Source organism: Heptranchias perlo, chromosome 23 (genome assembly GCF_035084215.1).
Source record: "Heptranchias perlo isolate sHepPer1 chromosome 23, sHepPer1.hap1, whole genome shotgun sequence".
NCBI lineage: Eukaryota > Metazoa > Chordata > Chondrichthyes > Hexanchiformes > Hexanchidae > Heptranchias > Heptranchias perlo.
Genome location: NC_090347.1, coordinates 26,567,657 through 26,594,599, shown reverse-complemented (window position 1 = coordinate 26,594,599; position 26,943 = coordinate 26,567,657). Strand labels below are relative to the sequence as shown.

The following is a 26,943-nucleotide window of genomic DNA, read 5'->3' as shown; positions in this document are numbered from 1 at the left end:
TCAAGTGGAATGTTTTCATCCAAAGGGTGCTGGAGTTGTGGAATAACTTACTGGGAAGAGCCACCGAAGCAAATATTATAAATGAGAGAAACGGATGCGTTTCTGCAGCGAGACGGGATTGAGGAATATAGGGAGAAGGTGGAGCTGATCTGCAAAAAAGACAGGTGCCTTTGGGACAAATGACCTTTTCCTGCACCCCTTCCCCCTTAAATTTTATCTTCTTTAATTTATTTAACAATTAACTGGCACACTAAAATTTTAGGCTGTGTAAACTGAAACAGAAGGGCAAAATAATTAAATGGAGAATGTGAAATTAGGCTTATCAGATCCAGCAGTCTTGTACATATAATCAGACTTTATTAATCCCTCTGGAGGTCTGGAAGAAAAGTGCTGTAGACTGGGATTAAGATTCCAGTCACCAGTTGTGTGCCCGTTACATTCACTAAGAATGTTTGCATTTACTGGGGATCAACCATGCTCTTTTCTTTCTTTTAAAAAAATGGATTCTCTTCACTTCAAGAGAGTCATCCATATGCCAAGTATAAGACACGGAATATTATAAATAGATGTTAGAATAATTCATGTCCTCTTGTGTAATTGTTGCACAACAGCAGATTATTGCTGCTACTACGTCCAGAAAAATAGGCTTCTCAATCAGGCTGTTTAGGAATGGAGTCTTCCTTCTTCTAAATAATTCTTCTAAACCTTTGGCTTATGATTAGGATTCAGTTCCTAAAAAAAAATCTTCAGAATTATTGTTCCAGATAAATGGTCTGATATGCTTAAGTTTTTAATTACTATTGTGAAATGAGGGGAGGGGGAAAATCAAGAGCCGTAATTATCATTCAACTGCAGAACAAAATTCCATTCATTTCAGATTAAAGTTTATTCACTGTGTGTTGCCAGTCAACATTTTATCTTTAAAAGATAGGAATATTCGTTTTGGAGGACTGCAGGATTTTTTTTGTAAAGCAGAGCTTGACTCATTTGAGAATGTGATTTAACAAAATTATATTTGGTTCTACTTCATCTGGTAGGTAAACAGATCACTAGTTAGAGTGTTTTTGCTTTGGTTTCGTTCACAGACTGAGGGTTTTTGTATTTCATATGGAAACAGCAATAAAAAATGATCTTATGTGCAATGTAAAAATAATTGGTACATGTCTTCTAATTCTAAACCATATTTTTATATCAAGAACTGTGTGATAAAGAAGGAAATTGCTTCAACTTAAGCCAATAGGTTGAAACTACTGATTTGTTTAAACTGCTATCTTACGCATTTTTGTTTTAAAAGGGGTGTGTTCTCAGTATAATTTTGTTTGTTTTCATTTCTCGGTTCATTTCTTTTTAAAAAGATAAACCGAATGGGAACAATTTGTATTGGGCCAACTGAGTTATTTGAGCTTTAGTAGCCCACCCCGCCCTCCAGAAATGCTGGAGGAGATTACTAACAAGGTCTCCTTCCAGGGAGGATATATTCCTCAATTTTTCAATGAGCTACAACTGGAGCATATTATCCCTCATTGGCCTCAATGATATTAGACAAGCAATTTGACAGCACAGAGATGGTTGAGAGTGGAGTGTGGTGGAGTGTGGTGGAGGAGAGGCAGAGCTAAGTGCTATCAGCACACGTGTAGAAACTGACCTATGGATGGTGTATCTAAGGGATATTGTACAAAAAGGAAACACTGGACGCCTAGGATGGTACCTTGATTTACTCTAGAGGTAATCGTGCAGGTGTGAGGAGTGAAGCCACTTCTCTGTGGTGTTTGATTAGGTCAATCATTCCATCCTCCTCCACGGTTCATCTTATTGAGGCTGTCCTCTCCAGGTTCCAATCCTACCTATCCCGATGTAGTTAACACAACTCGAACAATAACATTACTTCTCACTCCTGTATGACACAAGGTGATGTTAATGGTTTCCCACAAGACAAATTCCTGATCTTGGCAGGACCGACATGGACGGAAGGCAAGAAATGAAAATGCAACAGTTCCCTGGTGAGAGGGATTAGAAAATTATGAAGGGTAAGTCAGGCCACATCTCAAGTACATCTTGCTGCTGAACTGTGCAGTTCTACTGGCACAAGCCTAGCATTTAGGCAGACCTACCTCAGGGATTTGTTGGGAATAGATGGCAGAGGGTGAGGGGGGAGGGAGAGCAAAGAGGAACACAGGGAGGAAGAAAATGGCACTATATTTAAATGTTGCTCTCAATGGTAAAATGGTGCAAAAATCAATACATACACAAACCTTAAGTTCAATTATATTTGAAGCATTTTCAAGAACTAAGCTCTCAAGACATACAAGACAAACAGATTAAAGAGTTGGATTTTCTCTAGAACGCAAGTATTTAATTATTGATTTCAACCACTGTGCTGAAGTACTACTTTGTCCATTACTTTCTGGGGCAGATGTTGATATAACAACAACAACTTGCATTTATATAGCGCCTTTAATGTAGTAAAACATCTCAAAGTGCTTCACAGGAATGTAATCTGATATGATTACCAATATAATACAGGTCTTCATTTTCAACAGATATTTATGTTCCAATAGACCTGTTAAGCATGAGGTAGACTTAAAGTTTTCCCTAAAGCAAATACACTATTTCCTAATACAGTAAACCTTCCTGTTTTGTTGGAAGGCTTAATTACCCAGGCTTTACTTAGAGGGATGCTTGGAGTGTGTCAGGCAACCAAAACAAAAGGAGGCTTCCAGCACAACTACAAACAAGCAACACATTGTTGCCTCTCTTCCTCCCTCTTAAAAACTAGTCCCAAAAAGAATGTTGACCTACGAGTTTCCATTGTGTCTCTGATTTGGCTACAAGATTAACAGGATTAACTGTGGGTAAAATATTTTATTGCCTGCAAAAATTAAAATAAAATGATTTAGAAGTCACTGAGCCGCATTTCCAAATTCATGTTAAACCACAGCTGTAATCTTCTGCGGTAAGAGCACTAAGAGGATATTGTGACCAATACATCGTGATCTCCTGGAGGGCGGGGGGCAGAAGGGGAGATTTCCTCTGTTTATTGTGTATTTCTGATTGCATTAAATAATGAAGAGAGGAAATCCTTTCTCCATGTACTCAATAAACATGAAATATTGTTCAGAACATCGTTTTACTTTGCTGATTATGAGGGTATTCTTTAATACGTGCACTAACAATTAAGCGGATATTCACTGAAGCACGCAGTTCCCCACACCTCTATTTAAAAGGAACCCAATCTACTTAAGCATTGTCCCTCAGCAAGTGGTTGATAATCTGAAGCGGCACTAAAAGGGAAGGAATGTTCAAAGTATTAACCCATTCTATTGAGTAAAATCACAGTCACGCTAAGACATGTCTGGAAACAACCCTAATTACCCACACCGGTAACATCATGAATGGAGAGCACAGCAGAGCGGCTCCATAGGAAACAGCAAGGGCTGTGACTTCAAACCAAGCCAAGAACGGCTCCTGAGATACAAGATCCTGGGAAACTTCTCTAACTGGCTGGGGGTGCCCCCACTCGACAAGCATTCCCCAGGCCCTGTGGCTCCAAATTTGAGTTCAAGCTCATCTGAAATTGTAGCATCTATTTATTATCAAACTGCTTCAGAATGCAAGAGGCATCAGACTCCCATCAGATACATCAATGGAGTGGCTTAGCAGGGATGAAAACCTACTTGGTGTCCATGCAGGAAAGAAAACTATAATTGTTATAGAAACGGGAAATGTTCCTTTCCATTCAAGTTACTGAGATAGGTCAGTACCCATCGCACTGTGTATGGATTCCAGCATGCCTATTTCCAACAACAAAAAAAAGCTAATGATAAGCTACTCATTGGGCTCAATTTTAAAATGGAGCCAGGAAGGGGGCAGGGGGTCAAATTGAGGTCGGGAAACCCATTAGTACGGGTGTCCTGGACATCCTTACGATTTTGACGAGAGGACATCTTATCTTTTTTGTCAGTTTCACGTCCGACTGACCCGCCTTATTGACAGGCTGGTCTCAGTCAGATGTGAGATCAGCTAGGGAGAGGACGTTTTCAGGAAAGTCTGCAGGTAAGCCTTTGATTGAATGGATGGGTGGGCATGGGGGTTGCGAGTCATGGGGGGTGGGATCGGGAATCAGCGATCGTTGAGGGGTTGGGGGTGTCCGCATCCGTGATCCGTGGGAGGGGAGTCGCGATCTGTGGTCGCCGATCGGTGTTGGGGGGGGGGAGGGTCCACGATCGGGGGTCTGGTGCCTGCGATCGCTTTGGGGGAGGGGGGGTGGTCAGTGCAGGTAGACTGGTCAGGCCTGGGGGAAGCACTCCTGCTCTTCCAGGCCCACAAGCTGTGCCTCTAGGCACCTACCTGTTAGTCTCGGGCCTTCTCACCTTCTTACACGAGGTGTCAAACAGAAGGCCCGGGAATCCCGGCCCCCCCATGATTGAAATCGGGAATTGGAGATAAAAGGAGGCCTGAAGCCTCCTTGAAAGGTTTTAAGGCTCGACCCGACTCCTGGGAGCAGGTTGGTCTCCTGCCCCTCGTCCCGCCCCGGTGAAAACCGGGAATGGGCGGGTTGGAGGCGGGTCTGAAATAGTGGCAATTTTCAATGCCCCGCCCCCAACCCACCCATTTTTTACATTGAAAATTGAGCCCATTATGTTTAGTGGAAGTACAAAAAACTAAATCTTCAAATTATTCTTTTTACATCTCCCTGTGGAGTCGAAGATTAAATTAGTGCTGCACTTAAAATGTTGCTCATCGCAGTTACCTGTACTGTGCTTGAAAAAGTTCTTGGACAAAACTCTGAATTCCAACCTGCTGTGGGCTTTGGTGACTCCCTGCAGAATTTTCACCACCAATACAAGGCTGAAAGAACGAAAAACATTGTTAAAGACAATTGTTAAAAATATATTTACATTGAAGATCATTCATGGATTGGAGTCCTTAGCAAAATATCTCATATTGATCTTCGCCTTACATCGACAAACTGGTATGGCTGTATTTAGATAGTATCTGGAAACACCTCTAACTGTGATCCCACATACTTCCATGGAATGCATTCCCCCTGGAATCAATTAGTCCATCTGTCATTGTGTTTGATCAACAGATACTTCAAATATTTTCTTGCAAATACGAGATCCTCATAGACCCAGGTTTCCTGGAGGTTTTGGACTGATTGGAGATGCCCTATCATACAAAGCCCTGATCATGGTTCTCGGTATAATTAAGGAGAAAAGCAAAAATACCAGGACTGGAGGCCCAAGGAAGAGGAAATAGGGAAAGTGAGGAGAACAGAAAGCAAATTCTCAGAGAAAGCAGCAAAGCAACTACACAGCGAGGGCCAGGCTCACTGGTATCTATGGGCAGATCTCCCAGATTGGTCCTAATTGAATATTCATGATGAGCTCCACACTAATATTGGCTTGGATCTAGAAGCTCCCAAAAGTGCAGGACAGAAAAATACATGCAACATTAAAGGAGTGTGGCCATTTAAAAAGGTAAATTGCCTTTTCAAAGGTTATCTGGAACACAAGAAAGCCTAATAAATGCCAGCAGTTGGAAAAATAAATGTTGAGGCAGGAAACGGAGTTTGTCTGCAAGAGACGGAACGGTGCAGCACCCAAATCCCCAGTTTGATTGCTGGTGAAGTGCAAGTGCTGCTGCATTCGGTGGGTATGAGCAGGGTTGCCTGGTTTGGCACTCCAAGCATCCTCCCCTCGCAAGCCTCGCCAGAGGACAGCGGTGCTACATACCTAGCAAGAAAAATATGTCACTGGCCCAATGGTGCAAATTGGTTGCAAGTGTCTTTGGAGCAGGTGGCACAAATCTGCAACTGGTGCCCTGCTGGCATGCAGCCTGTGGAGGCAGCTGTCCTCAGTCATTGCCAGGTAGGAATGCCAGGGCTGACAGCATAAATGGCAGATTTAGGCAGTCTAGTTCCAGTGGGTATCTTTTTTCACCTTGTACCACTTCAACCATGAAATACTGCAGTTGGGATACTTCAAAACCAAACTTCATTTCTAATTTGAGCTTGACTTGCTGATCATCAGAGAGTCTTCATTTCAATGCCTTGTATCTCACGGAGTATCTCATGAAAGTTTGTATTGTAAGAACTCTTTCATGTTCTTCAATTTTCACTTCTTCCTGTTCTGCAATCTTACAAGTATTTCAAATGCAGTCAGTTTTCCAGTGAATTAACAGACAATATTCAGCTACATTTGTTTCCACATAAACATACAGTTGAGGAAGAAAAAAATTCTTCAAAAAATGCCAATCATAAATTAACAGAAGCCTGTAAGAAAGAATGAACTTGCATTTATGTAACACCTCATCACATCCTCAAGATGTCCCGTAGCACTTTACGTTCAATGAATCAATTTTTGGAAGTGCAATTACTGTTATGAGAGAAAGAAACTATACTAAAAATGCACTGGAAAACAGAACAATTAACAAATGCTGAAGAGCCTGGGTCCCTTCAAGAGTCTCATCATTCATGCAGCTTCCCTTAGGTCCACTTCAAATGGGTGATGGGAGCAGTGAGCTCAATCTTGGCCTAACCAGACAGAACTAACCAGACTAGGTTTCTTTTCAATGCATTATATAAATATATAAATGAAGCTATATTTCATTCCTGACAAGACTATTTTAGGCCGGAAGTAAATGCCTGCCAGAAAACCGTACTTGATGCAAAAATGGTACAGGCACAGCAATGTGGCTCTTGGCACTCTTTTTATTCTCTACCATTATGGAATACAAATCCTACCCATATCCCCTCAAAAGATTCTCTTAGAAAAACATCAGGTGAGTTATTTCAAGTAACTGCTGAATTTCCATTATCTTTGGCTCCTCATTAAAATTGTATTTGTGAGTTTTAAAGTATTAAATCATCAGGTTATACACACATTGACTCAGAAAAAGGAAAATTGCAGTATTTGCCTGGTGATGCAATTTAATTTTTAAATTGTTAGTAATGATGTTGTCCTAGATTAGTTTATTCAGAATGAGTAGTGCCTTGACAGGAGACTCTATATTCAGATGACAATATGAACAATTGTTCATGTTATTCCTTATGATGGCTACGAAACAATAGTAGCAAAAATGATACCATATAACGCACACAAGATTAACTTGGACACCTTGTAAATCATCAAAATCGTCAAGGATCAATTTGTTAGAGCTCAGATATGTTTAAAAATTCAGAGACAGCGTGTTGCTAGTTATGCTTCTGCGATTGACCATATTTTAATTTTGAAAAAATTGGTTCAAATACACGTCACTCATCTTGATCAAGCTATCAGGAGTGCACAGCACAACTGAGACAAGAACTACGGCTCTATACTGTTTTGTCTAAAATCAAGAAAATTTATTTGTGCTTTTATATTGCACAAGTGCAGTCAGTTTTGAACCTGCTGGTCTCAAGGAGCTAGCAGCAATACCAAACTTGCCAGATTCACAGAGGTCATCAGTCAGTGAGACATCCTTTTTATTGGCTCTTCCCGGTCACCAGACTGAACAAATCCACCACGCTTATCTTCAGTGTTGCTGCCGGTAGCATCAGATCTGGAGCCAGAAGCACCAGCACAATATGGATGTGGCCATTGTGTGGTTTTTCAGATAATACAGAAGGTGAAGAAAGTACGTGTCCAACAGGTTTTTGGAATTGCCAGAATGATGATCCAATACATCCCCTTGGGAACGATCCCAGCGAAGACTTAATCAGCCTCGTTAACAGTTAAAAAACACTTTTACATTATCCAGAACCACTAATTCTTAATGCCTGAATCTTGCACTGCCATTGGCACTGGTAAATATAAGCATAATAGCCTCCACAGTACCATGGTAGTGGAGCATTAAGCAAGCTCAACCCATCTTGTCCTACGACATAAAATTACAATGACACAGGAGGCGACACGTGCTGCACTTGGCTGGATTTACATCTGTTCCCAGGTCTCATATTCCTCTCCTGTTAGGCGTTGCTCTCCCGCAACCGAACTACCAGTGTAAAATGGGCCCTACATAGGAGTATTAAGGGAGTAAACCTCACAATTGCCTCACGTCAACACACAGTTTTCTGCATCAACAACAAAAAGTATTTATATAGCGCTTTTACATAGTAAAACGTCCCAAGGCACTTTGCAGTAGTGTTATCAAACAGAATTTGACACTGAGCCACATAAGGAGATATTAAGACAGGTGACCAAAAGCTTGGTCAAAGAGTTAGGTTTAAGGAGCATCTTAGAGGAGAAGAGAGAGGTAGAGAAGTAGAGAGGTTTAAGGAGGTAATTCCAGAACTTAGGACCGAGGCAGCTGAAGGCATGGCTGCCTCGGGGATGCGCAAGAGGCAAGAACTGGAGGAGCGCAGAGATCTCGGAGGGTTGTAGGACTGGAGGAGGTTACAGAGAACAGAGGGGCAAGGCCATGGAAGGATTTGAAAACAAGGATGAGAATTTTAAAATTTTAAATCACTGGGCCAAAAAAAGTGAGTTTCCTGGAGTTGCACTATGCTGGGACAGGTTTACCAGTTTGTATTTACAAAACCACACAAGAGCTCATGAAAGCAGTTATTGTCTGGCAAGCAAATATTCATGCCTTTAAAGAAACAATTCGAATGTCATCAGCACCCCAGTGGTCTATTGTGACTTACAGTGAATGGAGTAGACTGTATGATAAATGTCACTAGCTGACTACTTGGATTTTCTGTTATTGTTATGGAAAACAGTGCATTTTCCAGCTCTTCACATTTTAAAGGTTATCTTTTCTACAACTATTTCCGTGACAGCTTCCGATAATGAAACCCAGCATACACAAAGCTATATTTAGATCATCAAGTCCTAAATAAAAGAATTTTTTTCCATTTCTCCCTATTGTAAAAACATTGCATTAAATCTCAAGGAGAGTTCCAAAGCTAAGGATTTGTTTTACATTAATATTCAAATACACTGGTACTACCAATTTACTGAAAATCACTTGGCAGAGATTACTAAGTGAACACTTAATTTTTGACTGCCCCTCAAACACGGGCATTTGCGAGATCAAGTCCCAGTCCTGGTAATAGAGGTGTAGAAATATCCACAGAGCTCAACTTCTCCAGAAATAGAAACGTATTTGCCTCTCAACAAAGTTTCGATGCATACTCATCAAAACACCATTCTCTGCCCCTTCCCTTGCATATAAATACCAAATCCATAATGTACAAACGATGAAAGATCACAGAGAAATATTCTTTTTCTCCTACCTCCCCAATTTCATTCTAGACCGCCACAAATTATTGCCCTCACCCTCCCACAAGTAAATTGGCAGGTCGGAGTACTTTTTTAAAAAAAAACATTCAAATCAAAGAGTTCTTTTTTGAAACAGAGCTACATTTTCAGCATATTCTGGTCAAGAAGTCAACAGCTTCAAATATTCTGGCTCATCATTCAGAAAATTCCTGAACTCTTCCCATCCCAAGTTGACATACAGCAACATCAGTACTCCTATCATGGCCAAATGTTTCCTGAACCTTACAGGTTTCCCTTGGGTTTCCCTGTATAACCAGATCTATATACACATTGCGAAAAGTTTAGAGTCAATTAAATGGTTTCCATACCCTTCCTACTGTGTTCTCAATTATGTGCATACAGGAATACCCCACAATGCACACTAAGACAAGGCCACTGGGAGCAAAGATAATTTCTTTTTGAAGAAAGGTAAAGAAACAAGAAGGTAACCTTTGGAACCAAACCAAATATAATTGTCTCTCTTGCAATCAAAAAAAGCATGTGTAGAAGTCTCCACAAAGGGCATCTCTGCAATTTGCAGTAGGAAATGAGACCAGGGCAGGCGAGGTTGTGGTTGGCTGTAATGCTGAAGACATCCCAGCCTCAAACTGTGCGGTATTGTGAGGGGCCCTGACTTCTAATGGGAGCATCTCAGTAAAGCCTCCAGTGACTATGGTTGTCGCAATTACCTACATAATAGCAATGAATGGACTGCAAAAGTAATTTGATTGTGAGGTGCTTTACGACATCCCCACTATATAAATACAAATTCTTTTTTCAATCTTTTAAGTTTAACTTTCGTTCTCAGAATGTTTCATACTACAATCACAGTTCTAGCACCACTGACTTGTTGAGAACTGAACACCTTTTACCAAATGAACAGAAGGTTTGCCTGAAATAAGTATAAAAATGGTTCATTACCGACTGTCTATTAAGGAATGTCGCGAATGATCACGCAGATTCAAGGCTGGAATTGGTGGATACTGAGCGAATTTCTGTCGCCCTCTTTTTATTTTCTATAGTTAGTCACGGCAACAAAAAAAATAGCAGGAGGAACAGAAGAACCACCTTATTTGGTTACCAGGGCTATTTAGTAGAGGGCACCAGAGAAGTAATTGGCAAGTATTTCTGAGGCACTGAACTGCTTCAGACTGAATTCAGCTGGTTCACGAATTCACAAAAGCCTAAAAACATATTTTGAGGAGGAAAGCATTTTGGAACACTTCCACTGGTCACTCCAGTTTGAAGGATTGTTCTTAATTTTTTTTCATTTAGTAAGGAATCCAGCACGAAGACTGGGAAACCTTCTATTCCACTTTTTGATGTTTAGTTTTCAGTTCTCAACAAATAAATGGAGCTGGAAATGTGAATTTCACCCAGCACATTACAGCAGTTGGGGGACCATGCAATGGGTATTTATTACACTTATATGATCTCTTAGTTCCCTAACCTAATTTAAGATCTATTAAATTGTTGACAGTAATAGCATAACAAGATGTATTCAAAGGCCCACTGTAACACAGAAACTGAATCAAAAACCACAATGGTAATGCAATGATCTTTGACAGTTAATACACGCAAGATTGCCATATCGTGCTATCCAATATATGTGTGATGTTAAGAGTCAGTTTTCACAATCACCACCATTTTCATCTTAAATTGATTTAATCTTTTGGACATTATGAATTGTGTAGGAAGATATGAAGCCAAAGAGTCCATCCACATTTTTTACAAGGATGGAAGAAAATGTATACAGCCAAAATATCTTTTTTTTAAAAAAAAAAGAGTGCTGACTAACTTGAATGTGTCAAAATCCAACAAAATAAAAGCAAAAATATAACTGTCAATGTTCTTAAAATTTGTTTTAATACTGTAGTGATAAGCTGCAGGTGTGTCTTGTGCTTAATCAAGTATTTTTCCCAGCATTTCTCAGCACATACACATGCACTACCAAGAAGCTACAGCCCAGTATAAATCATCACCCCCCACCCCCCCAATATAAATTATCCTACTCTGCTCCCTGCTGCTCATCCTCTGGGTAATCAAATTCTCATGTAAGGTGTGAGCTAGAAATCCTGATCTTGTGGTAGTTTTGTGAGATCAACAATCCCAGCTCACAGCCAAGTTTGATTCTCCTGAACAGCAGCAGCAGCATTAGGTAGGACCCGGGCAACGGTGAAGGGTAAATCAGGGAAGACAAGTACCAATGAACTGGGGGAAGGGGAAAGCAGAGTTGAACGTGATCACTGTGAGCTGTGGGAGAGGGGGAAAGGGATGGAAGGAGAACAAAGCCAGCATGAACTGCAGAGAAGGGAAGGAACGAGAAAAGTGCCATCATGAACTGCGGCAAAGGGGAAAAATAGGGGTGAAATTTGTCCTGGGCGATAATGAAACGGGCAAAGCGAAACAGCAGCCCATTTTACACTCTGCCTGATTAATTGGATGTAATATAAAACAGGCTGACAATTCTCTACTGCCTGTTTTTGTGCTACTGCCCAGGACAAATTTCACCTCCAATGACTCCATGAACTGGGAAGCGAGGCATTAATAGATAACTTTAAAACAATTTAATATTCAATGAAACAACTTTGAAACAATTTATTAGATTTAGTGAGGCAACACCAATATATATCCTCCAAAGCCAGTAACTTCTCTGCAAAAATTGAGGGAAAACCCCCACAACTGGTGCCACAATTTTCCAGTGGCTCTGCGGATGACAAACGATACTATTATAGGAACAAAATATCTATCTGCTAAATACTACATCACTGAATGGTCCACTATGTAGGGTACAAGATTAGGTGACACTAAGCTTCGATTGCAAAAGCTTATAGATTGTTGTGTTAAAATGAAGACTCACAAAGATACAGGGAGGAAACATAAACAAAGGTGTAAATCACCAAAGCAGAAAAATAAGTTGACTGAAATCCATGATTGAAGCACTGCCTTTGCAATGCTGAATTTTCTTCATCAAACACAGCAACATCAACAGGCTTTTTGTTAACTATATTGTATTTACTTCACTGTCAAGAAACTTTGTACTCATTTAAATCAAGAATTATTGATTTCTGGAAGGAAGACTGGTCACCTGTTCCTCCATGTATCTTTCGAAGACTGAGTTGTGAAATTCCACAAGGGAAGCCACAGCCTAATGCCATGAAATCCCTCTGATCCACATTTCTGTTCTGTAAAATTGTTGTGCAACAACAGACAAACCCACTTTCTGACAAAAGTCAGGATTTTCTTCTTAATCTGTTTGGGGGACAGGGCACTTGGGTTTGGCTAAGTCAGAAGGTGATAAAAGGCATTACAAATATAACGATTGGCTTTGTGGGCTGAGGGCATTGTCCTTTGTGGAGTATGGGCGTTGGGGGTGGTGGGGGGGGGGGGGGAGGTTCCTGTTTGTAGTTTCCTTCTAGCTTTTAGGTTTGTGTGGAAGGTGCCCGAGTTGCTGTGGACTTCCAGAAACAGGTACCAGACTGCCTGGTATTTCCGGAGTTCCAGGCAGGGTCCATATTTTGCCTTTTCAGACTAGCATGTGTTCCCCAGGTCATTTACCCATGTTTGTTGTGAGGAGCGTAGTGATCGATTATAGTGGGAGACGCATCATCTTGCAACTAGAAGTGACATTCTTCAAATGAACACAAGGTGAGCACATCAGCTCCATGGAAACCCTCCCACTGCCAGAGTGTGGAAAACGGCAGGCATGTTGTAGGTAAGTCCTGCAAGCATAAACTTGGTTCTGTAAAGCTTATGAAGGCCTGTCATATACTCTGTGGCTTTCCAGATTATTGTTCAGAATGGCTGAATGAGGGGGCAGCATCAGAATGTGTGCAGCAACGTACCCCCATGGCTGCAGCCCCCTCCAACATTAGTTCCACAAGGTGGAGTAGAATTTGTTGACCAAGCGTGAGGTGTGGCACAATCCAAATATTATTTTGAGCTGGCCTTCATGTGTGCTGCTGTCTTTGTGTGTTGTCTCCTACTTGAGGAACTGCAAAAATCTAAGATGTATCTGTGGGTTTTTGGCTATTGTCTTGTAGTCTAGCAGTCTTGCAAATATCTGAAACAGTGCTCGCTGCTTCAAGCTGGTAGAGTTTAAAATCAGGATGTTTTTCTACCTTCTCCTCAAAGCCAGCTGTTGTAGACTTATTGTGAGGGAGTGGAGCAAAGTGTAATAAGGCAGATCAACATCCATTATTGAAACCCGAGAGTAGGTGCTCAAGCTCTCCTGTTCCCATTTGCCATTGAGAACAATTCCATCAACAGGATGTGACTGTAAAAAAAACATAATAGCGGGAAGGATATGTGGAGAAACTGCAGACTTTCGGAGCCAAATGGTTTTTCTCCATTCTTGTAAACACAACAGTTAGCTGGCTTTTTCCTGCTGTTTCTGTAGCTTTAAACAGTTCTGAAATGTGTTTTTTTTACTTCCTGTTGCAAATCATAATTAAGGTAAATGAAAAACTAACTACATAGGAGTCATCATTACCTGATCACCGTTTGAATGATTGAACCTGTAATTTACTGAATTAAAAAGTTTCCAATTAAAATTTGCATCACCATGATTACAGTTTTGCTCAGTAAATGCTTCACCATGCACTTCATTCTTCACCAAAGTTCTTAATAAGCTGAACACAAAGAATCCAGTGTCTCTGATGCTCTGCTGGTATCAGTCTCTGCTTCAAAGGGAATGCTATACTCCTACACCAGGTTCTGGGTCAGTACCCCTTGACTTACCAGGCTTAGCAAGCAACGTGAACAGAAAGGGGCAAAATCTTCAAATCAGTCCTTTGAAAGTAGTGACAAGCTTACTTCCAAAGTTTCTGAAGCAGAAGAATGAACACAATTTAACCCAGGCTACTTATGTCACACTGCATTAACATTAAACCCCAAACGCTCTTCATTTCTACCCTTCCTTTAGCCATACATGGAAAACTAACCTCATTTGAATGAGCAGCAGATTTCTGAATTTAAACCTGGTAAATTGATGCCTAAAATGCACTCTTTGACAAAATGATTGGAATTTACTGCCATTCATGAACAGTAGTGAAACACTTCATTCATTCAGAATATTCAAACTAGAAGCTTTATTGTAGGTGGATGGGGTAAGTGGCATCCAGGACAAAGGCTTTGTTTGCAGCTTTACCGCAAAACAGTTTATTGTAAAAAAAAATGCTTCAGTAGCGTCCAAGACAAAGAGTGCAATAAAGTGTAGAGGAAGATGTCAACGACAGAGCAAGCAAAATTTTAGAAATTCCAGGTTGTTTTAAATATTTATATTTGATATTAATGGTTCTATCATGCGCACAGTACGTTGTGGAATAAAGTCCCTCGTTTACCTGTCCCTATTGTCTTTATGTTGTTGCTTCTCTCTCGTTCAGCTTCCATTTCCCTAACTCTTCCTTTTGACTCACTGTTTTTTTATTTTTCCTTTCAGGTAGGAGGTAGTGAGTGGCATGGTGCAAGGCACTGAGGCAGGGAAAGGAGCCACAGGGAGCTGTAGGCTGCATTTTCTGTTAAGGATTGTGGAAAAATGTGCCTCCAAATCTCAGCAGCTCCCTTCCCATCCTCTGCTCCCTTTGCTTTCCTTTAATCTCTCTGACCACCCCCTCACTCTCATCCACACTTCTAAACTATCTGCTCAACCCGTATTTCCTCCTCTCCCCTGACCCTGTCACTCACTCAACCCTCCATCCACGACTCCAATCTCCACTCACATCCCCAAGGGCTTGTGGTAAGTGGCCAGAGACCACCTATTCCATAACATTCCTTCCTCCTCCCTTCCTCTTCATTTCCAACAAAGAGGCTTTGTTTGCTTTCAACAGTCAACTTCTTTTTTCAGAATTCTCAAATTACGATGAGAAAAGGTACTGTCTGTCTGCCTGCCTGTCATTCTGGTGGATTAACTGCTTTTGATAGCTTTGTCCTGAAAGCAATTTTAGAGTGTTTGATAGGAGTCTATATAAGTTTTACTCTTTCAAAGACAGGAAGGAATTTTTGAGGCAATTAATTTGTGAGTATATATAATGGCTTCTCTTCGGGTAACTGGCTAGTCCAGGAAGCCTCCCACAGAAAAATACTTGTATCTAGATGGTGTTTAAGCATTTTCTTTTTACAACACGGATAAAGAATCGCTCTAAAAGTCTCTCACAGCAAGTACTACTCCATGTTGATTGTCCATGTGTCCAACTAAGTGCCCCTCTATTTGAAGTAGCAACACACTAATAGCTGCACACTGAACTAGTCAACTGCAACAGAGTGGTGACAAACCCTCATGCACCTGAATCACTGCCAGGGATCTCATTAAAAGATTTACTGTGGGTTCATAGTATTTGTGCAGGGCTATGCCTTGGCATAGACTTGCGGCTGACATCAATGCCAACCAGTTGTTCCTGTGCTACTCCATGCATAGTCCATGCTAGACAGCACCTGCTCACAATGCCCACTGATCTGTGTGCACTTAAAATAGTGGACATCTATGAGGTCCCAGAATGACTCCCTTGTGGTTACTCTACCCATTCAAATGAGTTGAAGTCAATCATGAGTTCATCTATGCAACAATGTGAACATTTGTGGAATGCTTAAGTAGTGCTTATGGCTTGTATTTAATTAATATTTTCACTAATGTTGTCATGTATTGAATGGGAGAACACAATGCAACAGCAATTGGATCACCCTAACCAAACCACCTTTTGATACCGTTAATAAGGAAACAAGTGGCTGTTCAATGTGACTCCTTTACAGTAACAACTTGTGGTGTAGAGCATCCCCAGTAAAGCCTATATCCTTCAGCACTGTATGCTGGACTTCTGCCCCAAACCAGCTGGCTGTCATGAACCCTCATCAGTGCTTGGTGCCTCTCCCCTGTGCTTCTTCCTTGATATTTTATCTATGCAGGAAGAGACTAGATTTCGTTCCCTTTTCTCCCCAATTACTTCTTGAAAAAAAGTTATTCAATTGAAGTGCAACATCAAACATGATGGTTGTGAACTAAACATGAATAAAATGATTTCCTTCATGTCAATATATAACTTATGCTGCTATTTTACAGTAATAGTCATGCCTTATCTTTGCACTCTTCCAGTTGCGCAAATTCTTACAGACCTCCAGCCAAGTCCTCCAAGCAGTTGACAGTTACATTCACTCTTTTAATATACAGCTATGTTTTAAGCTATCTTCCTCTCACCAAAAATCTGCTTACATTTCTTCAGTATTGAGTTTACTGGTATCTCCAGCCCTGTTCATTAAATCAGGCTTTCCGCAATTGTTATTGAGCCGTTCTCCACAAATGTTGTGAGTTCCACAAGTAGATTAAAACATTTTGACATTTGTAATGATTAAATAGCTTGTTAGCAACTTGAGAAGTGTTAAAGATCACTGGACCAGAATTTACAGTCAAAATAACGGTGAGGCTAATGACGCTCACCATTATTTATGTGCAAATCGCACAGCAACTTCAGGTGAAGAGCAGATGCAAGGTTAAACGCGAAAATCCGGAAGTTGCTGTCAGAGAAGCGCCGCTCTGCCATTAGCTTCACGAAAACGGAATCTCGTTGTCTGACTCACTATTCAAATACATAAACGGTGTGAAGTTCCTGTACTTGCATAGTAGATATGAATTAAACTCACCACAGAAAGTTAGGGTTTGTCCATTTCAATCGGAGTACCCTTTTTAATGGCATGATAAGTCTAAATTACTGCTAAACAACTTCTCTGGCACTAAAAATTAACTTTCACAAGTGTGGAGTCTCATTCCTTCAGCTTTTAATTATTGTTGGAGATTTAGAAAAAAAGTTTTAATTAATTTCTTTTTACTTTTTCTTTGTTTCTTTTTTCTCTCTCGCTTAATCCAATCTTTCTTTCCCTCTCTTTATTTCACTTTCTGTGCCTGATTTGACCTTGAATTCACTATTGTAACTTACAGTTCCGGGTTCAGACCCTGCGCTGTTCAATCCTCAATCGGTTAAGGAGATACACAGTTGCTTGCCCTGTTCACACAGATCCTAGACGCCCTGTACAGAGTGCCACGCCGATTCCATCTCCCACTTACAGCAACTTACTGTGCAAAAGCTTATGGGAATTAAATGGGCAAGGGCAAGTCTAACGAACAGCGAGTGCCATTTGTTCATAGGCTACAGTAAATTCCGGCCTGTTATCACAATTGTAACAAAAAACAAGCAATGCAACTGCACTCTCAGGAACTGCATATTTTAATATTTCAAGTTCCAATAATTTCATTTGCAGTTTGAAAAATACAATCAAAATGGCTATTTCTATCATTTTTGGAGAAATAAAAAAAGAGGAAAATCTGACCCTTCTTTCTATTTGTGATTCTGATGCTGAAGTAGTTCTGCAGTCTTCAAAGGCAAATTCTTTGAAAATGGCCACTTTGACTTGAATCCCATGCCAAAATTAATAAAATTATTATAATTACATTCTTGTCTCAATTATTTCTACATTGGGGATGTTTTAATGTTGTGTGTGAGGCAGCTCTAATTCCAGATGGGAAGGGAAATTAAACAAAAAGGTCAAAATAGATCATAAAATGCAAGTCAACCCTGAAGGAGTCACTGAGCTTCAAAGCATCATTCTACAACATTAACAAATCACAAACCTTCAAATCCAGTTTACTAGTCACAACTGAGTGGTATCGCATCTCCTGATATTGTTACTGTTTCAATAAAAATCTTCATTCTGCATTTGTAACTATTTGCCTTTCTGGTCACCTAATCATAGGAACTGATGAGTGCACGGAGGCATGCAACAAAGATGATTCCAGCTGTCAAGATAAAATGTTACAGAAATTGGGTTTGTTTTCTTTGACAAAGAGGAGACTTAGAGATGATCTAATTGAAGTTTTCAGTATGAAGAAGGGAACTGATTTCAAGGGAAATTCTTCACTGCAAGCAGATCTCCTGTGGTGTTGCTCATATTAAGTCAGAAGATATGCTTTTTTATAAACTTTGGGGTGTTACCAATAAAGGCTGACAAGTATGACAGCAAAAGTGTCACAGAAAGCGTGACAGTTACACAAAGTGTGTGTCTATGCAAGACTTTAAATATACTTCTCGAAGATGTCCATTGGCACTGCTCATGGTAAGTGCTTACCCCCCGTCACATTTGTATCCGTCACTGTGTTGCCCTGAAAGGTACAGACCAAGTATAAATACTCCACAGGGTCCTGTGCTGGGGGACTGTTGTCTGTGGACACAGTGGACTAGGATTGAACACAGTCCACCACTTCTGATATTTCAATGTTGCTTCTTTGTTTGTTAAAACAATTGAATTATCCAATAATTTAAATTAAACACCAGGGCAAAAGTAGGAATTTAACACTAAACAAAGTTTTGAATTGTTGCATTATTTGAATTAAACAGCTTCAAATTGGGAAGAGATTGGAATGGAAATGCGAGTGTTAATTAACATTCTGCAGTTCTGCGTAACCAGCTTTCGGGATTAGCAAATGTTTATGCAGAACTTCCACTCAGCAAGTTAAATAGGTGGCATGGAACTATGTTGAGTGTGTATTGTCTGCGGAAAAAGTGGACTTGATGGGGTGAAACATTTTCACATTCTTCATTATTTCCCTCGTCTGCTTCACTGAGTTTGTAACCTCAGTCACATCACTGTGGTCAATGCCTACTCTCCTCCCAACCCCTCCCTCCCACCCCACTCAGCCCTTTCCCAGAGGAAAAGGGAAATCAGAACCAACCGAGTTGCAGCTGTCCTGGCAGCACCAAGACTTTTGAGGGGAGAGGAGGGGAAGAAAGAGGGAAGTTATGTCACAAAAAAAAATGAACCAGTGATTTTCTAATTGTTATATCAGTGTGTAAATTTCCAAAACCTTCATTCATTCAATTTGAAATTTACAAATATGTCTTGGATCTAATCCCATAAATTAAGTTAAATAAAACATTCAGATAATTTTCTGACATATTCGAGCATTTTTTTCCCCCCTAATCTTACAAATCTTTGTCTTCCCAGATCTCCAGCAGATATTTGAATTGGTTTCATCATTCAGTGTTATTGCTTCCAGTAAATGAAAAAGGAGTCAATTTTTCACTACACGACAGTGACAAAAGATAGAAATACCCAGGAGGCCTATGAAGTGGGCTTCAAGCTGTCAGCACCTTCAGCCTGATTTTCTTACATCGACTCTACAAGCTGGCAGCTGATGTGGTTCAAAGAGGTTCAAACATTTTTAATGCCTAATACTTCCTTTTCTCAAGAGACAGAACATAATAGCTATCATTACAATATCCTTTCAGGTTTAACACAATCATTTTACATGGCCCCTAAATCAGCAATGTTAAGCATAATTTTTAATCTTCCTTTTATCCTTACATTTTCTCTAACCCTTTTCCCCATTCAGCTCACATTGTGAAAAAAAATCCCCATTTCAAACTTAAATTCTTCTGCTGCCACTTTCAAATTGTAGTTTCATAATAGCGTGCCAAGTGTGAGAGTCTTCCTTGTAAAATAACTGTGTGGCACAAGGAGCGTGCACCAAGGCCATTAGTTTTCAGTTTTAACGGAAACATGGACAGAATTGCAAAATGTGATTCCCAAAATTCCTACAAGATTTGTGGCATGCCATGTAACAAGAACAAAAATGGGCCAAATCAGTCACTGTAAACCAGTGGTTCCAATTAAGAGAAATAGCAGTCCCATTGTATAATATAAGAAAGGTTTTGAATTCCATTCTCTTGAAAAAAATACTAATGTAATCCCAAAATGGTGGCAATATAATTGGAATTCCTTATCATTAAAAATAGCATTTGACTTATTCAGTCATTGTCAAACAGGAGTCCTGCTTATGACATCTTTTGGGGAGGAAAAGGGGAAAAGATCATGCCCCATTAGTTCATAAACTTACTGCAATCCAACTGTGTAAGGTGCTTCAGGAAAATCATGAATACACTGGACTATTGGGTTAGCAGCAAACAGCACCAGAAAACATGTTAACAGTCACTTCCAATTACACATCAGACCTGTTCCTACTTATATTATACAACTGCTGTTATGACAACTATTCTTTTGAAATGAATATCCATCTAGTTTTTACAAGAGTTTTGTAGCAGACTGGTCGAAAAAAAACACTTTCAGAGAAAGAGGTAATGGAAATTTTATTTCAGGTACAACAATAGATTTATTCAGCAAATGTTTCTGAGCATCAAGCCTCACCCCTAAAGGAAACAGATATTTTTGCTGAAATAGACATCACAAGAACTCCAGAGAGGTGAAATTGTTTTTGTGCACATTTAATATGTAATAACAACTTGCATTCATAGAATGCCTTTAACATCATGAAATGTCCCAAGGGGCTACACAGGAGTGTTATCAAACAAAATTTGAAACCGAGCCACATAAGGCGATATTAGGACAGGTTACCAAAAGCTCAATCAAAAAGATAGGTTTTAAGGACATCTTAAAAGAGAGAGAGAGAGAGAGAGATAGAGAGGCAGAGAGCTTTAAGGAGGGAATTCCAGAGCTGGTTAGCCCAATTCCCCCCAGATTACGCTGGAATCTGTGTGCAAAACTAGCAGAAACTTCCCCCTATTGTGTTCGGCATATTCATGTTTTACACTGTTACTGTGGCGCTAAAGAGAGGCCATTAAGCAAAATCAATACAATTTATCAGAAGTTCAAGGATTCTAGAACACAGAATAATCATTACCAGACATCTAATTGAGCATAATGGTCTATTTTTTTCTTGTGTGCTGATCTTCTTCACATGCTGGTACAAGATTAGATGAGGATTAAAGAGGCCTCTCTGATGATATACCGTGCAGCATAAGTCTTTTAACATTACATCAAACAGAGAAGATCACTTTAAGGCTTGGACCTTGTACACCACCACTCCCAACATAAGGTAAACAACAATTGCTAACATTTTATAAAGGGCCCGGCAACAAGGTCATTTATTGTAAGAAAACACTCTGCTCCAGAGATAGATTTTTAAACCTGTTCATATGGTTACAATGTCAATGCCTCATTACAGCCTGAACACCTCTGATCAGTTGCATAGAGTGGTAAATAATTTAGTTTATATATTAAAAAGTCAAATCCTTCCTGATTTTGAGGTTACAGAAGGACGCGAGGTTGGGAGAACACTCTCATTGCACAGGTTACATTTTTGAATAAAATGAAAATCTGAGATGAATAGTTCACCAACAAGTCAAAGAGATGAGCACAGTGGGAAATGGACATGGCTGTAGCATGTCCATGATTCTCCACACAAACATTCTCATTTCGTTGTGGAACTGCATCAAGGAGAGAGATCAGGGGCTCGATTTTCGGACGTCCGAGCGGGTGCGTTGCTGGAGGGGGGGCTCCGAAAATTGGGGATTCGCGGGGCAGGTCCGGAGCCCGGCTCCAACCCGCCCACTTCCGGGTTCCCCAATGATGCGCTTAGATGCGCGCGCGGCCCCCGCATGTAGGACTCCCGTCGGCAATTAAAGTCGGCAGGATCCCACTTCAATCAATTAATTGGATACTTCAGGTCGTTAGCAGACCTGATTTGTAGGAGGGGTGGGATTTTCATCTAAACTGAGAGTGTTTCCTGTATTGGGGGAAACACTCCCAGTTGAAATGGACGTGTTGCAGCCACCAGCCTGTGACAGCTGCAAAGGTCCATTTGACAAATGGGGAGGGGAGGGGGGGGGGGGGGTGGAGACCCTCACTCATTGCAGGAGGCCACTCTGTCACTTTGGACAAAGTTTGACCTGCACCACCCTCCTCCTAACACTAAAATTCACAAACTTGCACACTTACCCTGGTGTGCAGACACATTTACCTACCTTGCGGACCCCCTCAAATGTACATCTTCCAGATGGGGACCACCATAGCTGCAGTCATGACCTCCTCGGAGGACGAACAGCATCACCAGCCTCGCCGACCAGGCCGTCCACCTCTGACACATAGAGCGCCACAACACAGTGCTGTGACACATCCACCTGCACAGCAGGAGGGAGGGCAACCACAGAGAGAGATGCGTCGCAGAAGGCACTACCCTCGCCACAGGGTCCACAGACCGAGGCGCAGCTTCCTGGACCTCTCTGAGCAGCAGTGCACACGGAGGCTCAGAGTCACTCGACATGTAGTCGTGGACATCCGCAGCCTCCTTCATGCCAAGCTGCTCCCGGCTGACCCGAGCACCATCTTCTTACCTGTCGCTGTCAAAGTCATCACTGCCCTCAACAACTTCTCCTCCGCATCCTTCCAGGGTGCCACCGGGGACATCGCCGGCGTCTCTCAGTCGTCTGCACAAAAGAGCCCTACAAATACACCTACACCCACTCTGCAGTGACACAATGGGTGGCATCAGGTGTGGGTCTTCATGGTGATCCTTAGGAAAGGGCATTATTGCACAAACCAGACAGGATTTGTAAAGACGTGGCAGGAGTGGTGACAATATAATATGTAATGTGAGTTGATCAGAAATTAAATATAAGTAAAAAGCATGACAAACCCTCAAACACCCTTGCGCATCCCCATCATACTCACGACATGATTGCCTTATGCTTCCTACTGCACATATGTGATGCATGCCCTGTGGCTGCAGCACAGGTAGTGGCAGGTTGGGTGAGGCTGACCGTGAAAGAGATGCAACAGAGGGGGAGTATGAGATAGAGCCATGAGATTGTATGAGGATTGGGTTGAGTGGTAGTGGTGGGATGAGTACTGGCGAGGTGAGTAAGTGCAGGTAAAATGAGGATGAGCTTTGAGTGGGTGTGAGGAGTGATGTGATAGTGTAGTGTTGGCAGTGCAGAAGGAGATGTGGGGTGGGGGCAGTGATGTGGCAGACGGAGTGTAGGAGAATGAGTAAGTGTACTCACTTCGGCTGACCTACTTTGGTCATTGAAGCACCTCCTGCACTGTGTGCAGGTGAGTGATATTTTGGCGGTGCTGGTGACCTCCTCTGCCACCTCGAGCCAGGCCTTCGTGGTGGCAGAGGCAGGCCACTTCCTCCCGTCTGGCGGGGGGAAGATCTCTGGAAGATCTCTGTCCTCCCCCCTCCTCCTCACCCCATCCAGTAGGACCTGGAGTGAGGCATCATTAAACATGGGAGCAGCCTTCCCCCTGGGCTGCTCCATGCTGTAATTTTGGCTCTTTTCTGCAGCATCAGTCAGTGGAGGACTGCCCCTTTAAATAGGGCTCCTCCAGCTGACAGCCTATGATGCGGGTGCGCAGTCCGCCCGCTGCGCAGCTTTCCAGCGCAAAACCCGGAAGCAAAGGTAAGTGCCTTCAATTAGGCTGCGATCATCATCCACGCGCCCAGTTGACCCCCCGCTGCCAACCCGCCTCCCTCCTAATATCGAGTCCGAGGTGTTTCCGAATGGGGAGGGAGAAAATAAAACCAGCTGCATTGCCAACACTCACAATTTCATTATATTTATTTTCCAATGTTATTTAATGTCATCATTCGTGGGGATAGAAGAGACGAAGAGAGATGGAAAAAGGAGACAAAGAGAAAAAGAGAATGAGAAAAGATAGAGAGCATGAAAAAATAGAGAGCAAACCAAGATAGAGAGAATGAAAAGATAGAGAGAAAGAAAAAGACGCATTTTCTCATTTCTATCCTTTGAATTATACATATAAAATAAGTGCAAAACAATCAATAAATTGTTACAGAAATCATAAGTATGAGTAATGTTGAAACAGTGCCATTTAATCTGGGCTGCTGTGTATGGAGTCTTGGAGAGGGTGCAGAGGAGATTTACCAGAATGATACCAGGAACGAGGGACTTAATTTATGTGGCCAGACTGGAGAAGCTGGGATTAATCTGCTTTGAGCAGAGAAGGTTAAAGGGCGATTTAATAGAGGTGTTCAAAATTAGGAGGGGTTTTGAGATGAGGAAATAAGGGGAAACTGTTTCCACTGACAGATATTTAAGATAATTGGCAAAAAAGAACCAGTGGGGAGATGAGGAGAATTTTTTTTTTTAAACGCAGCGAGTTATGATCTGGAATGCACTAACTGAAAAAGCAGATAGTAACTTTGAGGGAATTGGATATATACTTGAAAAGGAAAAATTTGCAGGGCTATGGGGAAAGAGCAGGGAAGTAGGACTAATTGGATAGCTCTTCCAAAGAGAGGTGCATGCACGTTGGGCCAAATGGCCTCCTTCTGTGCTGTGTGAGTCTATGATTATATGACTGGCAAAGCATTCGGAGCAATTCTTCAGCTCATTCTTTCAGCCAGGGGAGGGCATGTGGTGCAAGGAGAAATAAAATTAATTTCCACAGTAATTTGGAACAAGGGGAGTGGTCCAACTTCCCACCAACAGTACTGGCTGTAATCTGAATAGCATCACTTCAACAGCCAACTCGGATTATCAATAGACCCATTAAAACTATTCCAAGGCTGATACTGCTGTGATGAATTAGAAAATAGTCAGTCAGATAACACGGAGTGTCTCTGTCGTGTTGACCAATTAACTTGTTTTTCCCCAAATTAAAAAGTCATGATCAAAAAGCAGTGAGCACAGTGACTATAGGAACTATGTATTTTTACCAATCCATCTTTCTGCATTGTTTACGGTCATGTATGCAAGTAAAGCCAAGTTCAAAAAAAAAACTCCGGCATGTGGAGTTAGGCAGTTATGAGCTGATCACACGAAAAAATCACTGTCAAAACAATTTTTTGTTTTGTCGTTCTTTAAAAAAAAGTTTTGAATAGAAAATTAATAAAAAATGGTTTCTTTAAAAAGTGCATTAACGATTCTGTTTTTAACTTTGGGACAACATTTTAGTGTTTTCAATGACGCTGAGCTTTAAAACAAAAATACCAAAATAATAGCTACAAAGATATTTGATGTCATTTATCCTTTTGAAAGGCAATTATTTACCCAATAAGGTTCCTTTTATATCTTCGTTTGTTTGCCACTATTGGATTCATTGTGATATTGTTTGCATTAGAATCAGGTGTTGAAGGAGATGATAATCAAATCACAATTAGACACAAATGAGAATTGTTAAACATACAATCACATGCACTCTGCCGAATAAACATCAACTCAATCAATACAATAGAGAGACCATTAATTTCAAAGTAAAAAGATTCATCAACTGTTCAGATCAAAACTTATAAAACAGATCACTAAATTCACTGACATAATCCATATGCTATTAATTTGAAGTACTTTTTTGCTGGAAAAAAAATTCAAAAATATCCAGTAATTTGAATTAAGCAACTTAATCAAAACACCACAAAAGCCATTTATTTGCTTGAAAAAATTCCAGTGAACAGATAATTCAAAGTTGCTTAATTTGAACTATGAATAGACTGTGTTTTTAAACTTCAAAGCATTCAGCTGAAAATCCAACTAATATTTCATTGTATTACAATGTTTTTCCACTCTTTTAGGTCCCTCCCTCCTCCATGTCATGCCCCATTTCCCATTCACAAGGGCAGGAACATTACTTGTTCCACATCTCTGCCTTCCTATTCTGTAACTGGCCACTAACATCGGCGGGGGTGGTGGGGAGATTTTCGCCGTTCATTATTTAGAAAAGTATGTTGGTTACAAACAGTATTCTAGCTTCACTGTAAACGGTGGAAATCTTCCCCCTCAGAGATGGGAGGACAGCTTTCTATTTTTATCCCTCCCAGCTCTACTGGGACAAAATCAGGGGAGCAAAAGGAGAAAAAAATTCACATGTGTAAACCATGGACCTAATGTACAAGAAGGCCAATGTGCTGCAACACCAGGGCCCAGGCTTTCATCAGAGCTGCCATAACTTTGCAGGAAGTGTGGCAGAAACTCGAGGAGCAGCTCCGAAAAAATTCCGCAATAATCTTTCAATACTCCATGCTCAGGTCTCTTCCTACAGTATTGCAAGCATGGGTATACAGTATCCCTAGGTCAACAAAATCATATCAAGCCACAGAAAAGAATGTGCTACTTTTGGCTTATTTTGCAGCAATAACAATGTGAAGAAGCCATCAGACCCATCTCTTACTGAACGTGATAACTGCTTTGCTAACATGAAAATCAAACACTTTTTCCTTGCCTATTTCATGTAGGACCCTTACAGAAGTTAATTTAGTCTCATCAGCCTGGCCAAGAGTTGAGCCTGCAGATGAAATATCAGTCTTTGACACATTGGGGTAGAAATTCATCTTGGTGATAGCGCAAAATGGGCAATAGTTAATCAGCAGCCTGTTTTACACTCTGCCCAATTTATGTTTCTATTGATGGAAAGAAAATCGGACTCTCGCCCAGTTTGCTCTGTCGCCGAAGATGAATTTGTGCCATCCAGTCTTCGAAATCATTATAATGGTGAGGAGAGGTGGGCCGAGTCACAGTTACACTTTGTTTTATGAATAAAATAAAATGAAAACCATTTCTATGCCAAGGAAATGTCCCTTTGTCACATTCACTCTGATTTCTCATCTTTGGTGTCCGTTACAGTTGAATGTTAGTGGAATGGCTGAGGTCACTGTAAGATGGTTGAAAGGAATTAAAATCCAAACCCTTTGGGACCTAATGATGGGTTTCCAGTTGCATTCATTATCATGCATTTCTTCTCAATCCTCAATGCGCATCAATACTGCCTGGGTTTCTACAAGCTCAACACTTGGCCTGCCCAGGGCAGGGGGTGGGAGGGAGAGGGGGCTGGTTTCAGGGGGGGTTCAAACACAACCCCAAATTCTAGAATTTTTAAAAATCAGACCACTCCTTCTTTCGAAAGA

At 41.0% G+C, this 26,943-nt stretch overlaps 1 protein-coding gene across 1 annotated transcript in view; it reads right to left on the bottom strand.

Annotated features, from left to right (window-relative positions):
• The window catches only part of usp43a (ubiquitin specific peptidase 43a), a 356,354-nt gene that overhangs the window by 269,417 nt on the left and 59,994 nt on the right, over positions 1–26,943 (bottom strand). The window contains exon 3 of the mRNA XM_068004243.1: positions 4,751–4,848. Within this exon, the coding sequence (XP_067860344.1) occupies positions 4,751–4,848 (98 nt within the window). The remainder of the gene's footprint in view (positions 1–4,750; positions 4,849–26,943) is intronic.